This window comes from Botrytis deweyae, assembly GCF_014898535.1.
Source record: "Botrytis deweyae strain B1 chromosome Unknown BDEW_015, whole genome shotgun sequence".
Lineage (NCBI taxonomy): Eukaryota > Fungi > Ascomycota > Leotiomycetes > Helotiales > Sclerotiniaceae > Botrytis > Botrytis deweyae.
In genome coordinates, this window is record NW_024066222.1 from 148,315 (window position 1) to 167,857 (window position 19,543).

At 42.7% G+C, this 19,543-nt stretch overlaps 9 protein-coding genes across 9 annotated transcripts; 5 read left to right on the top strand and 4 right to left on the bottom strand.

Moving 5' to 3' along the window:
* Positions 1 to 651: 651 nt before the first annotated feature.
* Positions 652 to 993, top strand: EAE98_006746 (uncharacterized protein; the record flags this gene model as incomplete). Its single annotated transcript, XM_038954369.1, has 2 exons — positions 652 to 659; positions 774 to 993. 2 exons carry the CDS (start codon positions 652 to 654, stop codon positions 991 to 993), a joined length of 228 nt encoding a protein of 75 aa, XP_038809049.1.
* Positions 994 to 1,677: 684 nt separating this feature from the next.
* Positions 1,678 to 3,428, bottom strand: EAE98_006747 (uncharacterized protein; the record flags this gene model as incomplete). The annotated part of the gene is made up of 2 exons (XM_038954370.1): positions 1,678 to 2,932; positions 2,986 to 3,428. The coding sequence occupies 2 exons, from the start codon at positions 3,426 to 3,428 to the stop codon at positions 1,678 to 1,680; spliced, it is 1,698 nt and encodes a 565-aa protein (XP_038809050.1).
* A 336-nt stretch (positions 3,429 to 3,764) lies between these two features.
* On the top strand, positions 3,765 to 5,614 carry EAE98_006748 (uncharacterized protein; the record flags this gene model as incomplete). The annotated part of the gene is made up of 4 exons (XM_038954371.1): positions 3,765 to 3,807; positions 3,858 to 3,905; positions 3,955 to 4,040; positions 4,091 to 5,614. The coding sequence occupies 4 exons, from the start codon at positions 3,765 to 3,767 to the stop codon at positions 5,612 to 5,614; spliced, it is 1,701 nt and encodes a 566-aa protein (XP_038809051.1).
* A 442-nt stretch (positions 5,615 to 6,056) lies between these two features.
* EAE98_006749 (uncharacterized protein) lies at positions 6,057 to 7,059 on the bottom strand (the record flags this gene model as incomplete). Its single annotated transcript, XM_038954372.1, has 4 exons — positions 6,057 to 6,238; positions 6,307 to 6,457; positions 6,533 to 6,621; positions 6,798 to 7,059. 4 exons carry the CDS (start codon positions 7,057 to 7,059, stop codon positions 6,057 to 6,059), a joined length of 684 nt encoding a protein of 227 aa, XP_038809052.1.
* A 706-nt stretch (positions 7,060 to 7,765) lies between these two features.
* On the bottom strand, positions 7,766 to 9,583 carry EAE98_006750 (uncharacterized protein). The gene is made up of 3 exons (XM_038954373.1): positions 9,300 to 9,583; positions 8,958 to 9,179; positions 7,766 to 8,901 (listed from the first exon to the last, which is right to left on the bottom strand). The coding sequence occupies exons 1-3, from the start codon at positions 9,483 to 9,485 to the stop codon at positions 7,858 to 7,860; spliced, it is 1,452 nt and encodes a 483-aa protein (XP_038809053.1). The 5' UTR covers positions 9,486 to 9,583; the 3' UTR covers positions 7,766 to 7,857.
* A 1,310-nt stretch (positions 9,584 to 10,893) lies between these two features.
* On the top strand, positions 10,894 to 12,255 carry EAE98_006751 (uncharacterized protein; the record flags this gene model as incomplete). The annotated part of the gene is made up of 1 exon (XM_038954374.1): positions 10,894 to 12,255. One exon carries the CDS (start codon positions 10,894 to 10,896, stop codon positions 12,253 to 12,255), a length of 1,362 nt encoding a protein of 453 aa, XP_038809054.1.
* Positions 12,256 to 12,728: 473 nt separating this feature from the next.
* Positions 12,729 to 13,091, bottom strand: EAE98_006752 (uncharacterized protein; the record flags this gene model as incomplete). Its single annotated transcript, XM_038954375.1, has 1 exon — positions 12,729 to 13,091. One exon carries the CDS (start codon positions 13,089 to 13,091, stop codon positions 12,729 to 12,731), a length of 363 nt encoding a protein of 120 aa, XP_038809055.1.
* A 2,473-nt stretch (positions 13,092 to 15,564) lies between these two features.
* On the top strand, positions 15,565 to 15,857 carry EAE98_006753 (uncharacterized protein; the record flags this gene model as incomplete). Its single annotated transcript, XM_038954376.1, has 2 exons — positions 15,565 to 15,709; positions 15,763 to 15,857. 2 exons carry the CDS (start codon positions 15,565 to 15,567, stop codon positions 15,855 to 15,857), a joined length of 240 nt encoding a protein of 79 aa, XP_038809056.1.
* Positions 15,858 to 17,527: 1,670 nt separating this feature from the next.
* EAE98_006754 (uncharacterized protein) lies at positions 17,528 to 19,436 on the top strand (the record flags this gene model as incomplete). Its single annotated transcript, XM_038954377.1, has 5 exons — positions 17,528 to 17,670; positions 17,729 to 17,976; positions 18,032 to 18,642; positions 18,700 to 18,876; positions 18,957 to 19,436. 5 exons carry the CDS (start codon positions 17,528 to 17,530, stop codon positions 19,434 to 19,436), a joined length of 1,659 nt encoding a protein of 552 aa, XP_038809057.1.
* Between the last annotated feature and the right edge of the window lie 107 nt (positions 19,437 to 19,543).

Sequence of the window (19,543 nt, forward strand, 5' to 3'; positions counted from 1 at the left end):
TTTAGTTACATAGGTAGGCAACGAAAAACATTACAATACGGTACACCAGGTACAACAGATAGATAATTATGGATTCAATTCAAGTCAAGTCAATTCACTTACTCACTCACTCACCCGCTCGCTCACTCACTCGCTTGTAATACCTAGGTAGGTAGGTAGGTATGTCATTTTCTTGATTTTGTTGTGGGAGTGTGAGGGGAGGGGAGAGTGAGGGTGGGTGAGGGTGAGGGTGAGGGTGAGGGTGAGGGTGAGGGTGAGGGTGAGGGTGAGGGTGAGGGTGAGGGTGAGGGTGAGGGTGAGGGTGAGGGTGAGGGTGAGGGTGAGGGTGAGGGTGAGGGTGAGGGTGAGGGTGAGGGTGAGGGTGAGGGTGAGGGTGAGGGTGAGGGTGAGGGTGAGGGTGAGGGTGAGGGTGAGGGTGAGGGTGAGGGTGAGGGTGAGTGAGGGTGAGGGTGAGGGTGAGTATGTATTTGAGGATTGAAAAATTGTTGTTTTTATGGTTTTTGTTATTGTTATGAAAATGATGGAGGGGTGAGAGATATGGGAATAATGGGAATAATGGGAATGATGGGAATGATGGGAATGATAAATAATGGGAATTGAGGGAGAAAGGGGGAAGGGGGGAATAATGAGAGTTGTGAGGATTACCTAGATATGCATAGGTATGTATATGATAGATGTGAAACTAGGCAGGTAGGCAGGTAGGCAGGTAGGTAGGTAGTATTTAAATTCTGGGGAGGAAATCGGTTGGGTTTTTGGGTTTTTGAGTTTTTGAGTTTTTGGGTTGGGAGGAGAGAGAGGAGAGAGAGGAGAGAGAGGAGAGAGAGGAGAGAGAGGAGAGAGAGGAGAGAGAGGAGAGAGAGGAGAGAGAGAATGTGGGGGGGGGGAATTTGGATTTGGATTGATTTAGATGATGATGATGATGATGATGATGATGATGATGATGATGATGATGATGATGATGATGATGATGATGATGATGATGATGATGATTAGGGGGTTCGTTCGCTTGAGAGTTCCTTAGGACGAGGGGGTAGGGAAATGAAAATGGAAAAGAAAAGCGGATATAGAAATAGAAATAGAAATAGAAATAGAAATAGAAATAGAAATAGAAATAGAAATAGAAATAGAAATAGAAATAGAAATAGAAATAGAAATAGAAATAGAAATAGAAATAGAAATAGAAATAGAAATAGAAATAGAAATAGAAATAGAAATTGTGTATTTGGATTTAAATTTAGATTTAGATTTGTACAGAGGAAGTACGGATATTCCAATATCAATCATTCATTCATTCAAGAAACTCGAGAAACTCAAGTTGTAAATAGTATTATAGTATAATAAACTCCTATTCTCCATTTTGAGTAGGTACCTAGTATGTTATGTAAATGAGATGTAACTCAATCAGGGAAGTCAGAAATGCGCAGTGAGAGATCATGCGGGTATTCTTTTTAATTCTTTCTTTCTTTCTTACTTGCACTATATCGAGAAGCAGCTAAACGCTCTAAACCTAGTCAGGAAAACAACTTGTACGAAGCGCTTTTTCGCTATCTAATCATTGAACTCGGGTTGAGAAATTCATCTTGATCATCATTCATCCATCATAATTCTTCCGTCCATCCACGCCTTCAATCTTTTCTTTGTCTCCAAACTCCTCAATCCCATCCCTACGCAAAAAATCTAGTAACTTCTTCCGTACATACAATATTTCTCTGCCAAAACTCCACACTCTGGGTTCAAACATTTGGTTTCACCCTTGACGAGACCTTCTGGTTGTTCAAATGGAATACACAAACTCTTCATTCCCATTGTTGGTACCTTCTTTCCATCAGGTCCAACTTCTTCACTAGCACCTCCCTTGGTCAAGTCCTTGATCTTATCTTCGCACTTCTCGCCCAAGCAGGATGGAATAAGAACGACATTCTTGGCATCAAGTGCAGGGACAACTTCACTCCAGTTGTTGATGACAAGTCTGTGAGCTTTGAATGCTGCTTCGGCCTTTGTGTAGAGAGAGCTTTGGATAGTTTCGAGGAGAGCGGGAACTTCAGTTGAGAGATTTGCGATCGCAATTGTGCCCTTCTCACCGGTATCACGACGGGCGTAGGAGACAACTTCTTGGGCAGCATCTCTTGGACCGTATTCGAGACGGAGAGGAACACCCTTCAATTCCCAATCGTTAAATTTCCAAGCTGGAGTATATCCATCACGGATATCATAATCGGCGCGAACACCAGCTTTCTTGAGAGTATCCTTGATGTTTTGTAGTTCATCATATCTCTTGGCCTTTTCTTCAGGAGTAGTTTTATTTGTAATACCGACTGGGACGATAATGGCCTGAAGTTTTGCGATACGGGGTGGGAGAACAAGTCCTTTGTCATCACCGTGAATCATGACCATAACACCGATAACACGAGTGGAAAGACCCCAAGAATTTTGCCAGACGTGAAGATGGCCAGCCTTTTCTCCGTTCTTTGGAGTTGGATCCTCGACAGTAATATCGAACATCTTACTAAAATTTTGACCAAGGCAGTGAGAAGTAGCACCTTGAATACCACGACCATTAGAGGGAATATAACCTTCTACTGTTGTAGTATAGTATCCTCCTGCGAACTTTTCCTTCTCGGTTTTGCGACCACGGACAACTGGAACTGCCAATAATTGTTCATAAACACCAGCGTAAAACTCGAGGATCTGAAGAACTTCCTCCCCGGCGAGTTCTTCTGTAAGATGTGCGGTATGTCCTTCCTGCCATAAGAATTCCCTAGCTCTCAAGAATGGAGTTGTTTGTTTGGCTTCCCAACGAACGACACTGTTCCACTGGTTCAATCGTAAAGGAAGGTCTCGATGACTTCGGATCCATTTCGAGTAGTATGGGTACATAACAGCTTCTGAGGTAGGACGGACTGCGACAGGAACTTCGAGATCTTTATCACCACTTTATCACAGTTAGTATAGCGGGGTAGGGGAGAATAAGATAGTGAAGCTTACGCCTTGGTAACCCAAGCAAGCTCAGGAGCAAAACCCTCAACGTGATCCTTCTCTTTCTCCAATGACTTTGAAGACAAGAACATGGGGAAACTAGCCTCCTCTACATCAAGTGTCTCGATTTTTGCTTGAAACCAATTTCGAATTTGGTTCCAGATAAACATAGATTGAGGACGTAAGATGAAGAACCCGGAGATTTCATTGTAATACTCGATCATCTCTGCCTTCAAAACAACCTCTTGATACCATTGTGAGAAGTCTTCGGACTTCTTGACAGTAATACCAATAATATCATCTGTTTTCTTACCCCCCACTACGGGAAGCGCAGCATTCTTAGCAGCTTTCGCGGCTTTATCTGCAGCCATTTTTGCTTCCTTGGCGGCTTTTTTCAAGGCACTTTTAGATGGCCCTTCTTGCGCAACTTCTGGAGTATTGGAGTCCGCCATGATTGTGTTGGTTGTTGGTGGTGAAGAGTGTGAAGGAAGAGAGTTGCTTTTGTTTATTGAACGAGTGACTGATTCATTGACTCCCTTCAACTATTCCCCCGCCCTAAAATTTAAGCGACAAGGATTTATTCAGGCTTGCGATTTATTAGTGGACTTTCCCCTGGCCTGGTCAGCCCCACTAAGTAATTCGACGAGGCTGAGCTCTTGCCTTAATTTTCAAGGCCAAATGCTTAAAAATATTAGCGTGGAAAGCTCTCGCGTCCCTTTTCTCTCGCGACGACGAAGAAGAAGAAATATTACCAGAAGAGCTTCCGCCATTTTAAGAATATCAACAATATGGGGTCCCTTTTTGAACAACCTAGAAATGCCGGAACTTTGTGTATGTTTGCACTTGGAAATTTTGCTGGTACAAATGCTAATAACAAGTAGTCCTCGGCGGCCAAAAGATCAGTGGACAAGATATTCGGGATCAAAATGGTATGAGCTAAAATGTTCACGAAAAAGATGTGAATTAACCTGTTCATAGTTCTTGCAACCCAGGCTATTGCCAATGTTGTCAAAAGTTCATTTGGTCCAAGTGGTTTGGACAAAATGATGGTAGATGATATAGGAGTATGCTTGTCCCCTCCAGAAGAACCCCACCAAATACTGATTTCAGACAGGACGTTACAGTCACAAACGATGGCGCAACTATTCTGAGTTTATTAGATGTCGAACATCCAGCAGGCAAGATCTTAGTCGACTTGGCACAGCAACAAGACAAAGAAGTCGGAGATGGAACAACATCTGTGGTTATTATTGCAGCAGAGCTTCTTCGAAGAGCCAACGAACTTATGAAGAATCGTATACATCCTACCACAATCATCACTGGTTACCGTTTAGCACTCCGTGAGGCTGTCAAGTACATGCACGAGAACATCAGTGTGAAGGTGGACCAGTTGGGCCGGGACTCTTTAATCAGCATCGCCAAAACCTCCATGTCGAGTAAGATTATTGGATCGGATTCTGATTTCTTTGCAAACATGGTTGTAGATGCTATGCAGGCAGTCAAATCAACAAATACCCGACAAGAAGTTAAATACCCCGTCAAGGCTGTCAATATTTTAAAAGCACACGGTAAAGGAGCTTTGGAGTCTATTTTGGTCAAGGGTTATGCTTTGAACTGCACAGTTGCATCACAAGCAATGAAGACCAGAATTACGGATGCCAAGATTGCCATTTTAGATATCAACTTACAAAAGGAGAGAATGAAGCTCGGTGTCAACATTACAATCGACGATCCAACACAATTAGAAGAAATCCGTAAGAGGGAAGCTGGAATTGTTATGGATCGAATCGATATGATTCTCAAGGCTGGAGCAAATGTGGTTATGACGACAAAGGGTATTGACGATATGTGCCTGAAACTCTTCATTGAGAAGGGTGCCATGGCTGTCCGAAGATGTAAGAAGGAGGACTTGAGAAGAATAGCAAAGGCAACCGGTGCTACCTTGATCAGCTCATTGTCTGATTTGAACGGTGATGAGAAATTCGAGGCATCCTCATTAGGACATGCCGAAGAAGTTGTTCAGGAGAGAATTTCCGACGATGAATGTATTTTGGTTAAGGGTACCAAAGTTCACACCTCTGCATCCATCATCCTTAGAGGACCCAACGATTATCAACTCGACGAGATGGAGAGATCCGTTCACGATTCTCTATGCGCTGTTAAGCGAACTTTAGAGAGCGGAAGTATCGTTCCAGGAGGTGGTGCATGTGAGACTGCACTCCACATTTATTTGGAAGAATTTGCCGGTACCGTTGGCTCAAGAGAGCAACTTGCCATTGGCGAATTTGCTCAAGCTCTCCTCGTTATCCCCAAAACCCTCGCTGTCAACGCCGCTAAAGATTCATCTGAATTGGTTGCTCAGCTCCGTTCCCGACACGCTCTATCGCAACGTATTAAGGATGGCGATGCTAACGAAGATGAAAAGACTATTGCCAAGAAGAAGAACTACAAGAACTACGGATTGGATTTGTTGAAGGGTAAAGTAGTGGATGAGATTAAGGCTGGTGTTTTGGAGCCAAGCATGAGCAAGATTCGACAATTGAAGTCGGCGGTTGAAGCTTGTATTTCCATCATGAGGATAGATACCTTGATTAAGCTGGATCCGGAACAGAGAGAGGATGATGGACATGGACATTGATGATTGATGGCTTTTAGATGAAGAAATGACCTACATATGAAGGAGATGTAATATTACGGGATATGATAATGTGAATCAAAAGAAAGCATTTACCTGTAACTTTTCTGTTCTCCAATTGTGAATTTTCGAACTTTTCGATCATGCCAGAAACTAACTTAGTGGGCAAATCACTTGGAGATTTTTATTCCATACAAAATAACCATAAACATAGTGGTTAAATCCAAAATTTGAAACTTTTCGAAGCGATATCATTTATCCGATCTTTTGTACAAAGGCCATTCCACCACCCCTTCTACAAAGCCATAACGCTTCCAGATCAAGGTCTATCATTCTCTCTCGTTCAAAATAAAAACGTTGTTTCATCTATCTTCCACTCTTCCGTCCATCCACACTCGTCCAACTTTATACAACTACAAAATCGCTCTCCACTCGATCCTCTAATTTAACCAATGACCAGAGAAGATTCTTCGGCGAAATCATATTCTGGAACCTCCAAGTTCAATGGAGCAGGTCCCTTTCTTATACGGCCGGAAATATCGTAGTGGGAACCGTGACATGGGCAGAACCATCCTCCGAAATCACCAGCTTCACCAATTGGGACACATCCAAGATGTGTGCAGACACCTGTTTGATTCTCCATTAATACCTTGCATCGACTAGAGCGTATGGATTGGAGAAAATATAATACATACCAACCATAACCAACCATTCTGGCTTCTTGACACGGTCGGCGTCGGATTGTGGATCTCTCAAAGTCTCGACCTTGACGTTCTCGGCCTCCTTGATCTCATCGGCAGTTCTGTGTCTGATGAAGACGGGCTTTCCACGCCACTTGATAATGACCTATTTTGTGTATTCATGTCAGGAATTTGTTTTTGATCATGTCGGAAGAGGTAGGTGTCATAATAATGAACGTACGTTCTTGCCCTCAGGAATAGCATTCAAATCAACCTCAACCTTGGCCATGGCCAAAACATCTGCGGATGCGGACATGTTGACGAGGAAATCTGTTTAAGTAAATCGTCAGTCCATGGATCCAGTATGTGCAATTCCTTCAATTGTATTTCATATCATATTCTCCAATTCTCTAGTCGGTCGTATTATCCTTGCCAGTATTCGACCATCTTCCGTTCTGCAGACCTGAAATTCTATCCCATATCCAAAGGAAGGAAAAAAGACAAACCTTGAACAGTAGCCTTTGCCCCCGCGGCTGTCAAAGCACCCATAGCTCCCACCATAAAGTATTGATAAACCAAATTACTTCCACCACTCTTCTTACTTCTGTATTTGCTGAAATCTGGAATTTTGCTGAATCTATCCGTGGTGGAAGCGGAGGCATCGGGACGAACTGGTGTGGTAGAGAGGGCGCGGATGGCGGGAGTTGCGGCAGAGAATGTACGAGGGGCACTGCGCAGGAGTGCGCGGGATGTGAATAGTGATGCCATCGTCGGCGTGTGTTGTGTGGTGTGTTAAGATGAGAGGAGAGGTAGAGTGGTGGTGGTGTGGGATACAATTGAGTATTAGGGTGGATTCGGAGTGGAATTGAAATTTGAGGTGGTTCGGTAAGGATTACGATGGGCTTTGTTTTGATTGGTTGGTGGTTTTGGAGCTCGATTTTCGTGTGGGACGAGAGGCTACAGTCGTAGACAACCAAAATATTATATAAATTAAATATCTTTTAAATTTTGCTTTTAGATGTATCATCAGATATAATTGAGGTCAAGTAGTTGAAAAGTTTCATTATGTCCTCGACATCATATGTGGTTGATTAAAAACCGAATATACTGTACCTAACCTATTCCCATCAATGCAATTCGTTTATACTACATACACCTAGGACAACAAAGAGAAGTCAAATGCCAGATCAAAATTCATGATTTTTGATCATTGATTTCGAAAGTGTTAAAACTCCGTTACATACCTAGGTAGTAGCTAATTCAAAGTGTCCACTCGACATGATCTGGATTATCTTCGTGCACTCAACTCAATATATGGTTTCTAGTAGTAGCACGACGAAACGGACCTGCGTACCACCTACCTAGGTACTGCATGCCGTTCAACATGATTCCAAATGGATGTTGTTCAACAAACTTTGGCATTTCATAAACTCAATTTTTCAGTCTTCTACTATCACCCGGGAATGAGTCAACATCAATGATTAAATATTACCAACTTCATTTCATTAATCTAATAAAAATTACTTATATTCTTCCTTCGCCATCATTGAAAATCATCATACACCCCTAGATATTGAATCCATCAGCAAGAAGCATGACTCCATTTGGATCATACTTTGTCTGAATTGCTCTTAACCTCGCTGCATTCGTTGGCCCATAAATCTGAGCACCGCCATAAGTGCTCAAAGCGTAGTTCGGATATGCATATTGATCTTCGGAATAAATGCCCTCCCTTTTAGCAACCTCAGTTAGATGATCTATGCTCTGTTGCATAACCCCTCTCCAGAATGCATCTTCGGTCGACAAAGTCCAAGCGAAATAGAGATTTAATGGCAGTGGAGAGCTGGCGTGAGGAAACGCAGAATCGGTTGCGTATTTGCCGTAGTCGGTAAAAGGCTCAATGTCGTAAGAGATGAACGTTCCACTATGAAGGATGGCGAGAGCTCCGTAGAAGCTAGATTCATTATAGACTGCTTGCATAAAACCGACTGTAAGACTGGTAGTCATCATGGTATGAAAGGCTCCCCTATATCCGGCTTGGAGATTGGACGGAGTGGCTTTAGCAAATGATGCGAAAGATTGAGGCTCGACACTAGATATTAATGGAATGGCGCCAACATTATTGAAGGGATCGAACGCTGCAGGTCGAGTTGGACCATCGTAGAATGAAATTAGGATGGCATTCGGGACCAAACCACCATTAATGGTGAGAATCACCTGGGCTTTATCATCTGTATTCTCTTGTTGAAATGTGTTCGTGGCGTTGATGAGACCAGGAATAGCATCAATCCCATATATCTGAATACCGCCGTACACCATGTTCTCTTGTGGAACCGTTCTAAGAACAATACTCGTGACAATTCCGAATCGATTTAAACCGCCTTTGAGGGCAAAGAAGAGATCAGGATTCGAAGAATCAACTTTGGTTATGGTGCCATTAGGAAGGACAAGATTGTAGGAGACGACCGTGTCGCAAGTCAGACCGTATTGATCTGTCAACCAGGAATAACCCCCTCCAAGACTGAAGCCACCAACACCAGGACCAACGACACGTCCCCCAACAACGTTAACACCCGTTCCTTCGAGGATCGTGTAAACATCAGTCCAATGCTATTTTATTTGTCAATGTTTATGAACACAAGCAGAGCCTTGATAGATCAACCTACGTTTCCGGTACCTAACTCCACTGTGCTTTGGTCCTCAGAAAGTGTAACCTGAGTTAGTCTCGCTAGAGAGATGAAGACTCCAGGAGTACTAGAGAATCCAGGATTCGACGCATGTCCACCGGATTTGACTCCCCAGGGAATTCTTCTAGATCCTATGATCTTAATGACGGTAGAAACATCTGCATCGCTAGCAACTTCAACAACGCACATTGGTATCTGTGTCTATATGGTGAACATCATCAGCATGCAACCCCTTAACCCCGTTTCTTCTCCACTACCTTCAATGAGAAGAAGATAAAAGAAAGTTCTTCTGAAGGAATCAATAAGTGGGTCAAAACATACACTGGATGTCATATAATGCTCAATATCTTTCTTGAAATTGGGTTCCAAACTCAAGGGGAAGTAGACCTCGCCGGTAACATTTCCGCTGATTTGCTGACAAACATCACTACCTGATAACGTCTGTCTGTCCGAGAGAACAGCAGCAGAAGCTATTGTGAATAGCAGATGAACGATTATAGACAGCATGATGAAGAACCGGGAATCAATTGACCAAAAAATTAACCTCCTGCCATTGTGAGTGAGAAAAGCAATTTATATGTACAAAGTAGAATTGCATTCAGTCCACAACCAGCGCTTGCTTGGAAAGCCATGCCAATAACTTTGGCCAGCTACAGTGATGATCATCATTCTAGAGGCCAGCTGAGATGAACCGTGCAGGGTGACATTGCAAAAAACATTGACATGATGAATGTCATCCCATCCCACTCATCCCTTTCGAAGTTTCGTTGTAGAATGGGGTTTTTTTCTTCAAGGCTTGTAAGATATTGTCTCGGCGGAAATGAAATCAAGGTTAATACGGCTCCAAGTTGAATGTAGTATAGCTTGAAGGAACCTATTGGTTGAATGCCAAATCCCCACAATCAAGCTAGTATTGATTATACTTTAAGGTTGTGTTTCGGGTTCCCGGGTACCAAAAAGGGATACGGATATAGAGACATTTTCAATTGATGATGGTAGAGGCGTCATTTCAAGCCTCTCAAAAGGGATCCCTTCGACGCGGAGAAAGCAATCCAGTCACCCCAGAGCACCACGAACTGGCCAACGACAGTCTGACGTTCAATTTGAACCTGGAAAATGGAGTAGAATTAGTTTGTGGCTTTTTCTAATTTTTACGTTGAAGTAATGAGGTGGTATCATCTGATCGTGTTCAAAATGAGTTTGGACAATGGGAGCGAGCCGCCTAGAAGCTTTTCTTGGCCTCATTGAAGTGACCCAGAAAGGACAATCTAATCATATTCCATGTGGCATCGACGTTGATCGTCTTGTTCTCTCAAGACTAAAAGCTGGCTTGGTCATTTCGCTTCAACGTAGTGTGACAATCAAATGACTGCCGTTAAGGCTTAACTTTCTTTAAGGTTAATTACACGTGACTGGATTCCCGATGCAGTTACTTGTTCAAGTGCGGATTTACCTCTCCTTGCCATCACAACCCTCTCGCAAATTTTAATCAATGATGAGTTTGCAGACTTCTAACAATTCGTTGTCCCAGATTTTCACATCATTAACATAATGATCAATGTCTTCGAAAAGTTAAGGGTCTTCTACCTGATCGAAGTGCGATCTGCTAATATTAAACAACTCGGTTTAAAGTATAAGGGCAACGTGGCTGTCCATCTGCACAATGCAAGTTCTACACAAGACTCTTATCTCGTGTGCCTTTCATCGTGCTAAGAGGCTGGATACCGACAACATATATTCACGTGTCTAATTAAATATCAGCGACGGCAGAGCTTGAGTATGAAGTTCTCATATAAATCTGCCGGTATGTACCTTTGTATTCTACCTAACATGCTTTCCCATCTTTTCAATTACTGTCACAATTCTGTTCATTTTTATTCTTTCAAATTGAATTATTGGTGTACAGCTTGTAAATATGAGGTTCATTTTCGTGGCTTTTTGGTACATTTTCCTTTGGGTTACCACCACATTTGCAGTCCCGACCAGTGATCAACTTTTGCAACATGCACTCCCAATACCTCCCACAGATGATCCCTTTTATGTCCCACCAACAGGACTTGAAAACTCTCAGCCGGGCACGATCTTACGCAGCAGATCAATAGACGATCTTTCAATTGGAGGTGTCATGCCATTCCAAGTTAAGGCCGCATATCAACTTCTCTATAGAACGACTGATAGTTTGGGGGATGCCTCAGCAGCAGTCACAACAATCATTGTGCCCAAAAATGCGAACTCATCAAGATTGTTATCCTACCAAATGGCGACAGATGCTGCGTGGCCAAATTGTGCACCATCTTATATATTACAGTTGGGGTCAAGTTTAAAAAATGGGGGCTCTGGTGCGGCTGAGACCTTGCTGGTTATTGCTGCTCTCAATCAAGGGTGGATAGTCAATCTTCCTGATTATGAGGGTCTGCAATCAGCCTTCACTTCCGGTATACAAGCTGGTCAAGCGACTCTTGATTCTGTTCGTGCGGCTCTGTCATCTGGGGATTTGACTAGCATTTCATCTCAAGCCGAGTATCAAATGTGGGGCTATTCTGGCGGATCTCTGGCTTCTGAATGGGCAGCAGAACTTCAACCTTCCTACGCACCAGAGCTTAACTTCAAGGGAACTGCTTTGGGTGGCCTTGTACCGAATATTACATCTGTGATGCTCTCCTCTAACAAAGGTCTCTTCACCGGTTTGATTCCCGCTGGAGTTATCGGTCTCACCAATGGTTACCCAGAATTGAAAGAATATCTCCTCAAAAACCTTGTCCCATCAACAGCTTCTAAATTTTACAAAGCATCAACTCAATGTTTAGGTACCAATATCGCAAGTTTTCTTGGTCAGGACATAGGTTTATATCTTGATAATGGACTATCAACCCTGTTTACCAATATTGCAAAGGATGTCCTGGCCATCACCGGACAAATGGGTATATATGGGACCCCAAAGATGCCGATATTTCTTTATAAAGCGATCGGTGATGAGGTTTCGAAAGTCGAGGATACAGATGCTGTTGTCAGCAAGCTTTGTTCTCAAGGAGCTAATATCAAATATGCTCGTGATATGTTTGGGGGACATGCTACTGAAGCAATCACTGGCGCGGGTGATGCGTTTACGTTTCTAATCGACAGGTTTAACGGGGTTCCTATCGCATCTGGATGCACGATAAACAATGTCTGGACCATCACTTTTAATCCTAGGGCTATTACAGCACTGGGGCCTACGATTGCCGCTGCATTGTTAGCGTTGCTGCAAGTCCCTGTTGGCCCTTCGGATATGTTTTAAGAGTGAGGAGAGACTACTTGGGTATTATCGGTCATAGGGTGTTGGGTCGGTGTGATGTATATATGTTTTGTAGAAGGGGCGCAATGGTGTTTTAATCTCAAGATACTCATAATGACAATGGAAGATAGATTCTTAAGAGATCAGCGTGGATTTGGTTAGATAATTGTTTAAATTTCTTTAAGTTTCAAGTTTGTACAAATAGAATGCCATATTCCATGCCTCTCTGCCATACACCCTATCGGTGTATTGAACGCCGAATAAATGCACAAATGAGTTGGGTATCAATATCGTCCGCTATCCCAATCCTCAGTCCTGGGAATCTCCGTCTCGTTGTACTCCCGTTTCCCAAATATCAAAAATACTCCTTTCTCGTAGACTTCGTTGTGTATTTCCTTCTCCGTCGCCGTTTCTCCATCAATCCAGCGATGAAATTCGATAACCAGCCCCGAATAAGTGTTGAGATAACCAAGATCTCATCTACCTCTCAAACTATGTCTCTTATGCTTCTTCTCTTTCTTCTCAGCTAACATGGTAACCTCCTCATAGTACGGATATCCAATCCTGATCGGAGGTCTTTTTTCCGGCTCTTGCATGGTCTGTTCTCGTATTTTATGTGAATCATTTAATGAGAGTGAATGACGACCCAAGAACTTTCGCGGCGATGAAGGAGATCGAGCAGATTGTGAGCGTGATACTGATGGAGATGAGGTAGATGAAGTGGATGTTGAATTGTTTGAACGTTCAGAGTTTGTTCTTGAGGTTCGTTTGTATGCACATTGGGAATTTGCATCTCCTCTCGACTCATGTCGGTGATGATGTGAATGTGTGTTTCCCATTGCGACAAAGATTGTGATATTGGGAGTGTGGAATGGGTAGCACGCCAGTTCAACTCTGGATGCAAAAAGTTGCAGTAGGTATCTTTCGAGTATTTCAATGTAACAAGCATGTGATTAAGCTTTTTGTCAACAAACCTTTCGGAGGGGAGCACCCTGATACATATATAATATAATCTAAACACAATTGACTCACCGTTCCATTCTAGCAAGGCGGAACCAGGAATCCAATCCCTCCGTGGAATTCCACTTGATTTATTGTAGCCTAAGTATCCAAACGGACAAGACTCGAGACTCAATAGAAACTTACCACGAGAACAAAGTTTAAAAAAAATGTAGCAAAATTCTCGATTGGGGTTCACGTCAATTTTTTTACGTGCGTGATTACGGATCGGCATAAGGCTGAGTCCGAGTCCCGTGTCCGTAATACGTAGATCCGGTTTTCTAACAGGCATTCTCGTATGTACTTGGAAGGGTTTCCTGATGTTCATTGGTTGGCGGAGAGAAACTAGAGACGCTAGAAGAGTCAACATTACGATCCATCGAATAAACAAGTTAAAACAACTTGGTTTTCTTTACGATCACTTAAACGGAGACCTCGGGAATGTAAGGACGTTTCGTCGTCCGCCCCCAAAAGACCGCAACGTCAAATTTGACGCCGAGTTTTGACTGTTCGTAACATTGTGATGGTTTGATGGTTTGATCTGGGGACCGTGGCTCAGATATTGGGGAACTTGTCATGCCACGATGCAAAGCCACGAGATCGCCATGCGCCCAGAAATCATCTGATATGGAGGCACATGTAGGATTATTTCCCCTCTGTCGTGTCCTCATGGTGTTGGTAATTCTGAATTGGCGGATTTTACATTCGGACGAATGTAAATGCCGTCTGAAGTCCTCGAGCGGTCGGAAAATACCAAGAATGGGAGATTCCGTTCTTGGGTGCGTACTAGGCAACCTTGGAAGAACGAGAAATGTTCGGGAACTTGATGATTATGGTTATATTATGTAAGTAAGGAAGATTCCATGGAAGCGAGAGAAATTCGAATGTGGAAATTTAAGTGCGTCGAAAAATGCAATCGAGTCTCGTAATTGCGGCCGCTATTTAATTCTTGTCGGATCACCAGATACGAAGACTGAGTTATGTAAGCGCGGAAACAGGAGTGAGATCACACGCCGGAAACCCGGGTATGAGGTGATTGCTATGTACCTGGTAGTCTTTCAAGTATATGAACATGACTCTCTTGACCAAGTGCAGTGTATCGTGTTATAAGGCTGAGACCTTCTTCGTGTTCGATTTTATACTGCCCAGACAGACTATGTTTTATCTCCAATTTTGCCGAAGACGAATACATTGACTAGCGGTTGTGAGAAACGAAAGGGTTCGGATGAATCATATTTCCCGTCCCTGAGAGATCGATTTCTACACAAATCGCATCAGGTTACATATGTTGATGAAGCTTGGTTAGAAACTAAGATACTCACGGTCGCAAAATGAATACTTGTATCATAGTTGATTATGTGGTAGGCTTTGCGCCCGCTATGGCCATTTGCACATCTAGAATCGGATTCGAACGTTGGTGTATATGCATCATCCCTGGTTGGATAGACAGTACCTTACCTCGGCTCGGCCATATGGAATGGATAGATTGACAGGAGTTTCCTACCTTGCATGGACAAGTAGTAGTATTCACTTTCTTTCCCTAATTCTCGAACGGACTTCTGTTTCGAGTTGTCTAGTTTACTTTGAGATATTGTGATTAGGATGAATGGTTCTGATCAAATACTAGGCACTGTAGTCTTTCGCTTCCATACTTTACTTCGCCGAAACTTCGTAATGATATGGAAATACCTCGAATTCTCGAGTTGAGGTTTCCATAGTAGAGGTCTAATACATTCTCAATTAACATAATCAGAGAATCCTCTTTAAAGTTTATCTTAGACACTACTAAGGTCTCACGTCTCCCATCTACCTCCCACGCCTTTAATCTCAGCAGTACCTCCAACCAAAGGTATCAACATCTTCACTAAACATACTGAGCGTCTATGCGATATATGCTAATGTCCCAATCGAAACACTATCCCAACTGAAACACTGCTTTCAATTGTCACGTCTTTTGAGCAGGCGGTGCGCATTCTATCTCCTATATATCATCTGCACATCAAAGACAGGAAAGCCAAACTTCTTGAAGAACAGGTGATTGTGAATCCTTCTTGGCGGCGAAGTCGTGAAGAAGAAAATGTCGAATGCTCTTTTACGCTTGTTATTTTCTTGTGAAAGGAATAACAGCTGGCAAACACAACTCGATACTAGACCACCAATGGATGGTCCCCAACATCCCGTTGTTTGATCGATCGTGGAGCGAATCTAGTATCGCGCATCACGATTTTTAGTGGCAATTCGAAATTTAGCAGTCGCTGAAAGCTGCGCATAACATCTTGCCATAAGATTGTCCTCTCTGTCTAGATGTGATCGATGTATCTTGAGAACAGGATTTTGCTTGAGGAAATTCGCAAGAGCTATACCATTGATATTACAACGAAGAAGAAGGGACCGTCTCAAGGGATTCCAAAGTATCGCGACATGGGTCTTCGAGTCAAAACTTGGGGACAGCATCAGTGTAGGTAAGAGCAGACAAGCGACAAAGACTGGAACGCTAAGATATTCTCTAAGACAATCTTATCACTCTTGATAGATGTTTGAGTTTCGCCGACCCGAGCAAGCCGCAAACGAGTGTTCGTCTCAAGAATCTGCGTAGTCTTGACTAGAATGTTATGGACAATTCTATAGGCCGTGGCACATGCTTATCAACAGATTACCACTTTAAGCTTATTCACGTTCGGTAGAAGCGTAAGAAGAAGAAAGTAGGAACATTTTGTGAATACCATTCTTCCTTTACATCTTCCTCGATTTTCGCACGAAACACCTTCCAACTGAGAACTGCTGACTCGATCCGAGAATCGCCAATCGATATCATCACAGCCAAACAGCAAGAGTCTCTATCTTTAGAGACCACATATTGGAATAGAAAAACGTAATAGGGTCAAAAAGTACATGTGCTGAAATCAGCATTTTAAATGTAACGTGCCACAGCAGGTTCAATGGCAATACGGACCCTCACATCCCATGCTATTTTAATGGCAGTACCATTTCCACCACAAACTTTCTCGTCATCAGATTTGCGATCACCAAATCCGTGGTCGTTACCGTCATCGGAGTAACCGAAGTAAAGCTGTGAAAGGAGTCATTGAATTTGGAGTAGTATTGAATTAATGGTACATACTTCTAGAAGATTGATGCTAGCCCCTTGAAGTTTTCTGGAAAGGTATACTGGATGAATTCATGGAGAAGTTTTTGGACACTTCAGTGAAAGAATACTAGCATTGAACAGAGGAGTTGTAAGACTCGAGAGATCAATACAATCCAACTCAGATTGACCAACATTATGTGTTGAAAAGGCTCTTGCTATCACTTTTAGCGTCAGAAACTAATATTTCTGGACGAAAATGCTCGAACGTCTTGTGATACGTTTTGTTCTCGTCTTCTGAGGGGGGGAATTAACAATCTGATTTGGTTTTTTTGATCAAATTCGAATATACTTATTCAACATCAATTTCACTTATCAAACGAAAAGAAGACGCAAGAGGAGAGAAAAGCAAATCAATTATAAGAGATTGTTTACATCTGTCTCGCGCAATCCGCACACCAAGACAAATATTGAAAATGCTATCGGGCTTTGAACTTTCAAAGGATTGCATCAAATATGTATTGAAATAAGATCTCAAAACCGATTTCAAGCGAAAAGGAAGGTCAGTTGATTGTCAAATCTGAATTGGGATATTCAAATGTCGTGTCGATACCTAGGTACCGAGGGTTTGGGACTGATCTCGGGAAGAGATTTGATTGGCCAATTCAAACACATCTTTTGTATTTAGCCATACTTTACCCAACCGACCCTGTAAGTTTTATCCCTAACAAGATTACGTCCGCAATCAATTCTTCAATTGTTTGCCTTTTCTGGGGCATTTCTTCAGATGTTCTAGTTGTTCTTGGTACTATTCTTTTTGGTGTCATTCATCTCGCTTTGGATTTGATGGCAGCATTTAAGAACCGTTGAGATCGAACGAGATCGTCGAAACTACCGCACACACTAAAATCTCCAGAAGCTGCATCGGTTAGCAACCGAAGTCACTTCTTAGACCATGAGAAGCTTCTTAGCGATGGAGTACAACAATTGTTTTGTGTTATCGATGTACTACTGGGGTTTTATGGTCCCGCAAAGACTAGGATACAGATCTATGTATGCAGGCAAGTGCCAACAAAGTAAGGTCATGTTGAACAAAGTGGTGGTTGCAACCGACATATATATATGAACTGCACTCCCTCTCAGAATCTGATAAAGTCAATCGTCAACCATCATCAAGAAAGATATCGAAAAATGGGTATTCTCTTGACCTCACTATTGCTGATTCTAGCTTTCACAATATGGTATCTATCTGCTCTGCCAAGTAATTATCGTGCTGCGAAAAATTCCGGCTTGCCTATTAAATTTGGCTTATGGGGTTCGGCAAATCCATTATGGTTAGTGATTGCTGCCCTACTGTTCTCACCTCATCTTCTCAAACATAATCATTTATAGGCTTATCATTTGTGCAACTGTCGGTTATTCGAATCTATCAAAAGTTTTGCCTCGATTCATCTTCGATAGAGTTAAGATAACGATCCCCGCATGGGAACATTATTGCAAGCATTTTGTCCATGAAAAATGGGGTACTTCGTTTATTCTTGTTACGCCTGGGAAAAATACAATCTTTGTCGGAGACGCTGAAGTAGCCGAGGAGGCTTTAACAAGAAGAAAAGACTTTGCGAAAAATGAAATTGCTCTCCGTAGGTGTTTTCTCTTATCTCTGTTGAGTCAATACAAAGGCTAACTCGGGTGTAGGGGTTATGGATGTTTGGGGGCCAAATATAAGTGCATCAGAAGGAGAAGATTGGCAAAGACATCGAAGAATTGTAGCGCCTGCTTTGAATGAGCGAATCATGAAGGAAGTCTGGAATGAATCTCTAACACAAACTCAAGATATGGTTTCTACGCTGTCAAGACCGTCTATGAACGATGCATCAAGCTCGACCAACGTCACATTTGAAGGCTTGAGGACCATCACTATCAACGTGATTACATTCGTTTGCTTTGGTACCCGTCAATCTTGGGGAGAAGCTGTGAATGCGAAAACGCCCCCAGAAGGATTAGAAACTACATTCATATCGTGTTTACTGACTATTGTACGCAATCTATTTGCTACGGTATTCATACCTACGAAATACTTAACTTTAAAGTACATGCCGACTTCCGTACAGAAGATGGGTATTGCCAAAGCCGAGTTTCCCCTTCACCTGAATCAAAGTATTGCCGAAGAAAGACGTTCTCCCAGTTCTCGAAATTCTCTCCTCACTTCTCTGGTGAGAATTGCCGATCAGGGTACGGATTTTTCGCGCTCAAAGACGTTGACTTATTTATCAAACGAAGATGTTACTGGAAATTTGTTCGCTATGGTAAGTTCAGAATGAGTTCGTGTGAGAACCGCCCGGAACAGTTCTAATCAAATACAGACCGTTGGAGGATTCGATACTACGGCAAATACCCTCTCGTATGCTATCATGTGTCTAGCACTCTATCCAGAATTACAAAATTGGATCACCGCCGAGATCGACGAAGTCGAAAGGTTACATCCTGACTCCGAGTACTCTACCACCTTTCCTCTTCTTACTCGTTCTCTAGCACTAATGGTATGTATTAACCTCCAGCCTCACTTTGAAGCCAAATACTTTAGATACTTGGAATTGTCTTGATATTTACCTGAAATTAGTACGAAACGCTCCGTCTATATACATTAGTCCCTACCATAGCCCGCCGAACACCACAAGCACAAACCATCAAAAACATCAACTTTCCCCCCGAAACAGAAGTCCTGCTCAACACCAGTGTAATCCACACTTTACCTTCAATATGGGGTGCAGATTCATTAGATTACCGGCCCTCGCGCTGGATTGAAACGTCTCCTTCCTCGAAGAAGGAAACCTTTCGAGAACCTCCCAAAGGCACATTTTTAGCTTGGTCCCATGGACCACGCTATTGCCCTGGGATGAAAATGTCACAGGTGGAATTTGTCGGCGTGCTGTATGAAATATTCCGGAAGTGGAATGTGGAGATTGTGAGGAGAGATGGGGAGACCGAGGAGGATGCGAGGAGGAGGTTGATGGAAATTTTGGAGGATAGTTCGCCGAAATTGACGTTGCAGGTTAATAGGCCGCAGGATGTAGTTTTTAAATATGTGAGGAGAAAATAGGTATCACGAAATATATGTCTTTATTGCAGCCTTAGTTTGCGCAAACCTTGATCGATTCGAAATCGGAAGATTGTTACAAAGGTATCATGTTGATTTGTGTTGTTCTT

What these genes read in the sequence shown, in the direction of transcription:
- EAE98_006750 (XM_038954373.1), bottom strand. Translation starts at nt 9,485, where the DNA reads ATGCTGTCTATAATCGTTCATCTGCTATTCACAATAGCTTCTGCTGCT. An exon ending in AGCATTATATGACATCCAGT is followed by an intron (nt 9,180 to 9,299) that starts GTATGTTTTGAC and finishes TTCACCATATAG; the next exon opens with ACACAGATACCAATGTGCGT. An exon ending in TGGAGTTAGGTACCGGAAAC is followed by an intron (nt 8,902 to 8,957) that starts GTAGGTTGATCT and finishes CAAATAAAATAG; the next exon opens with CATTGGACTGATGTTTACAC.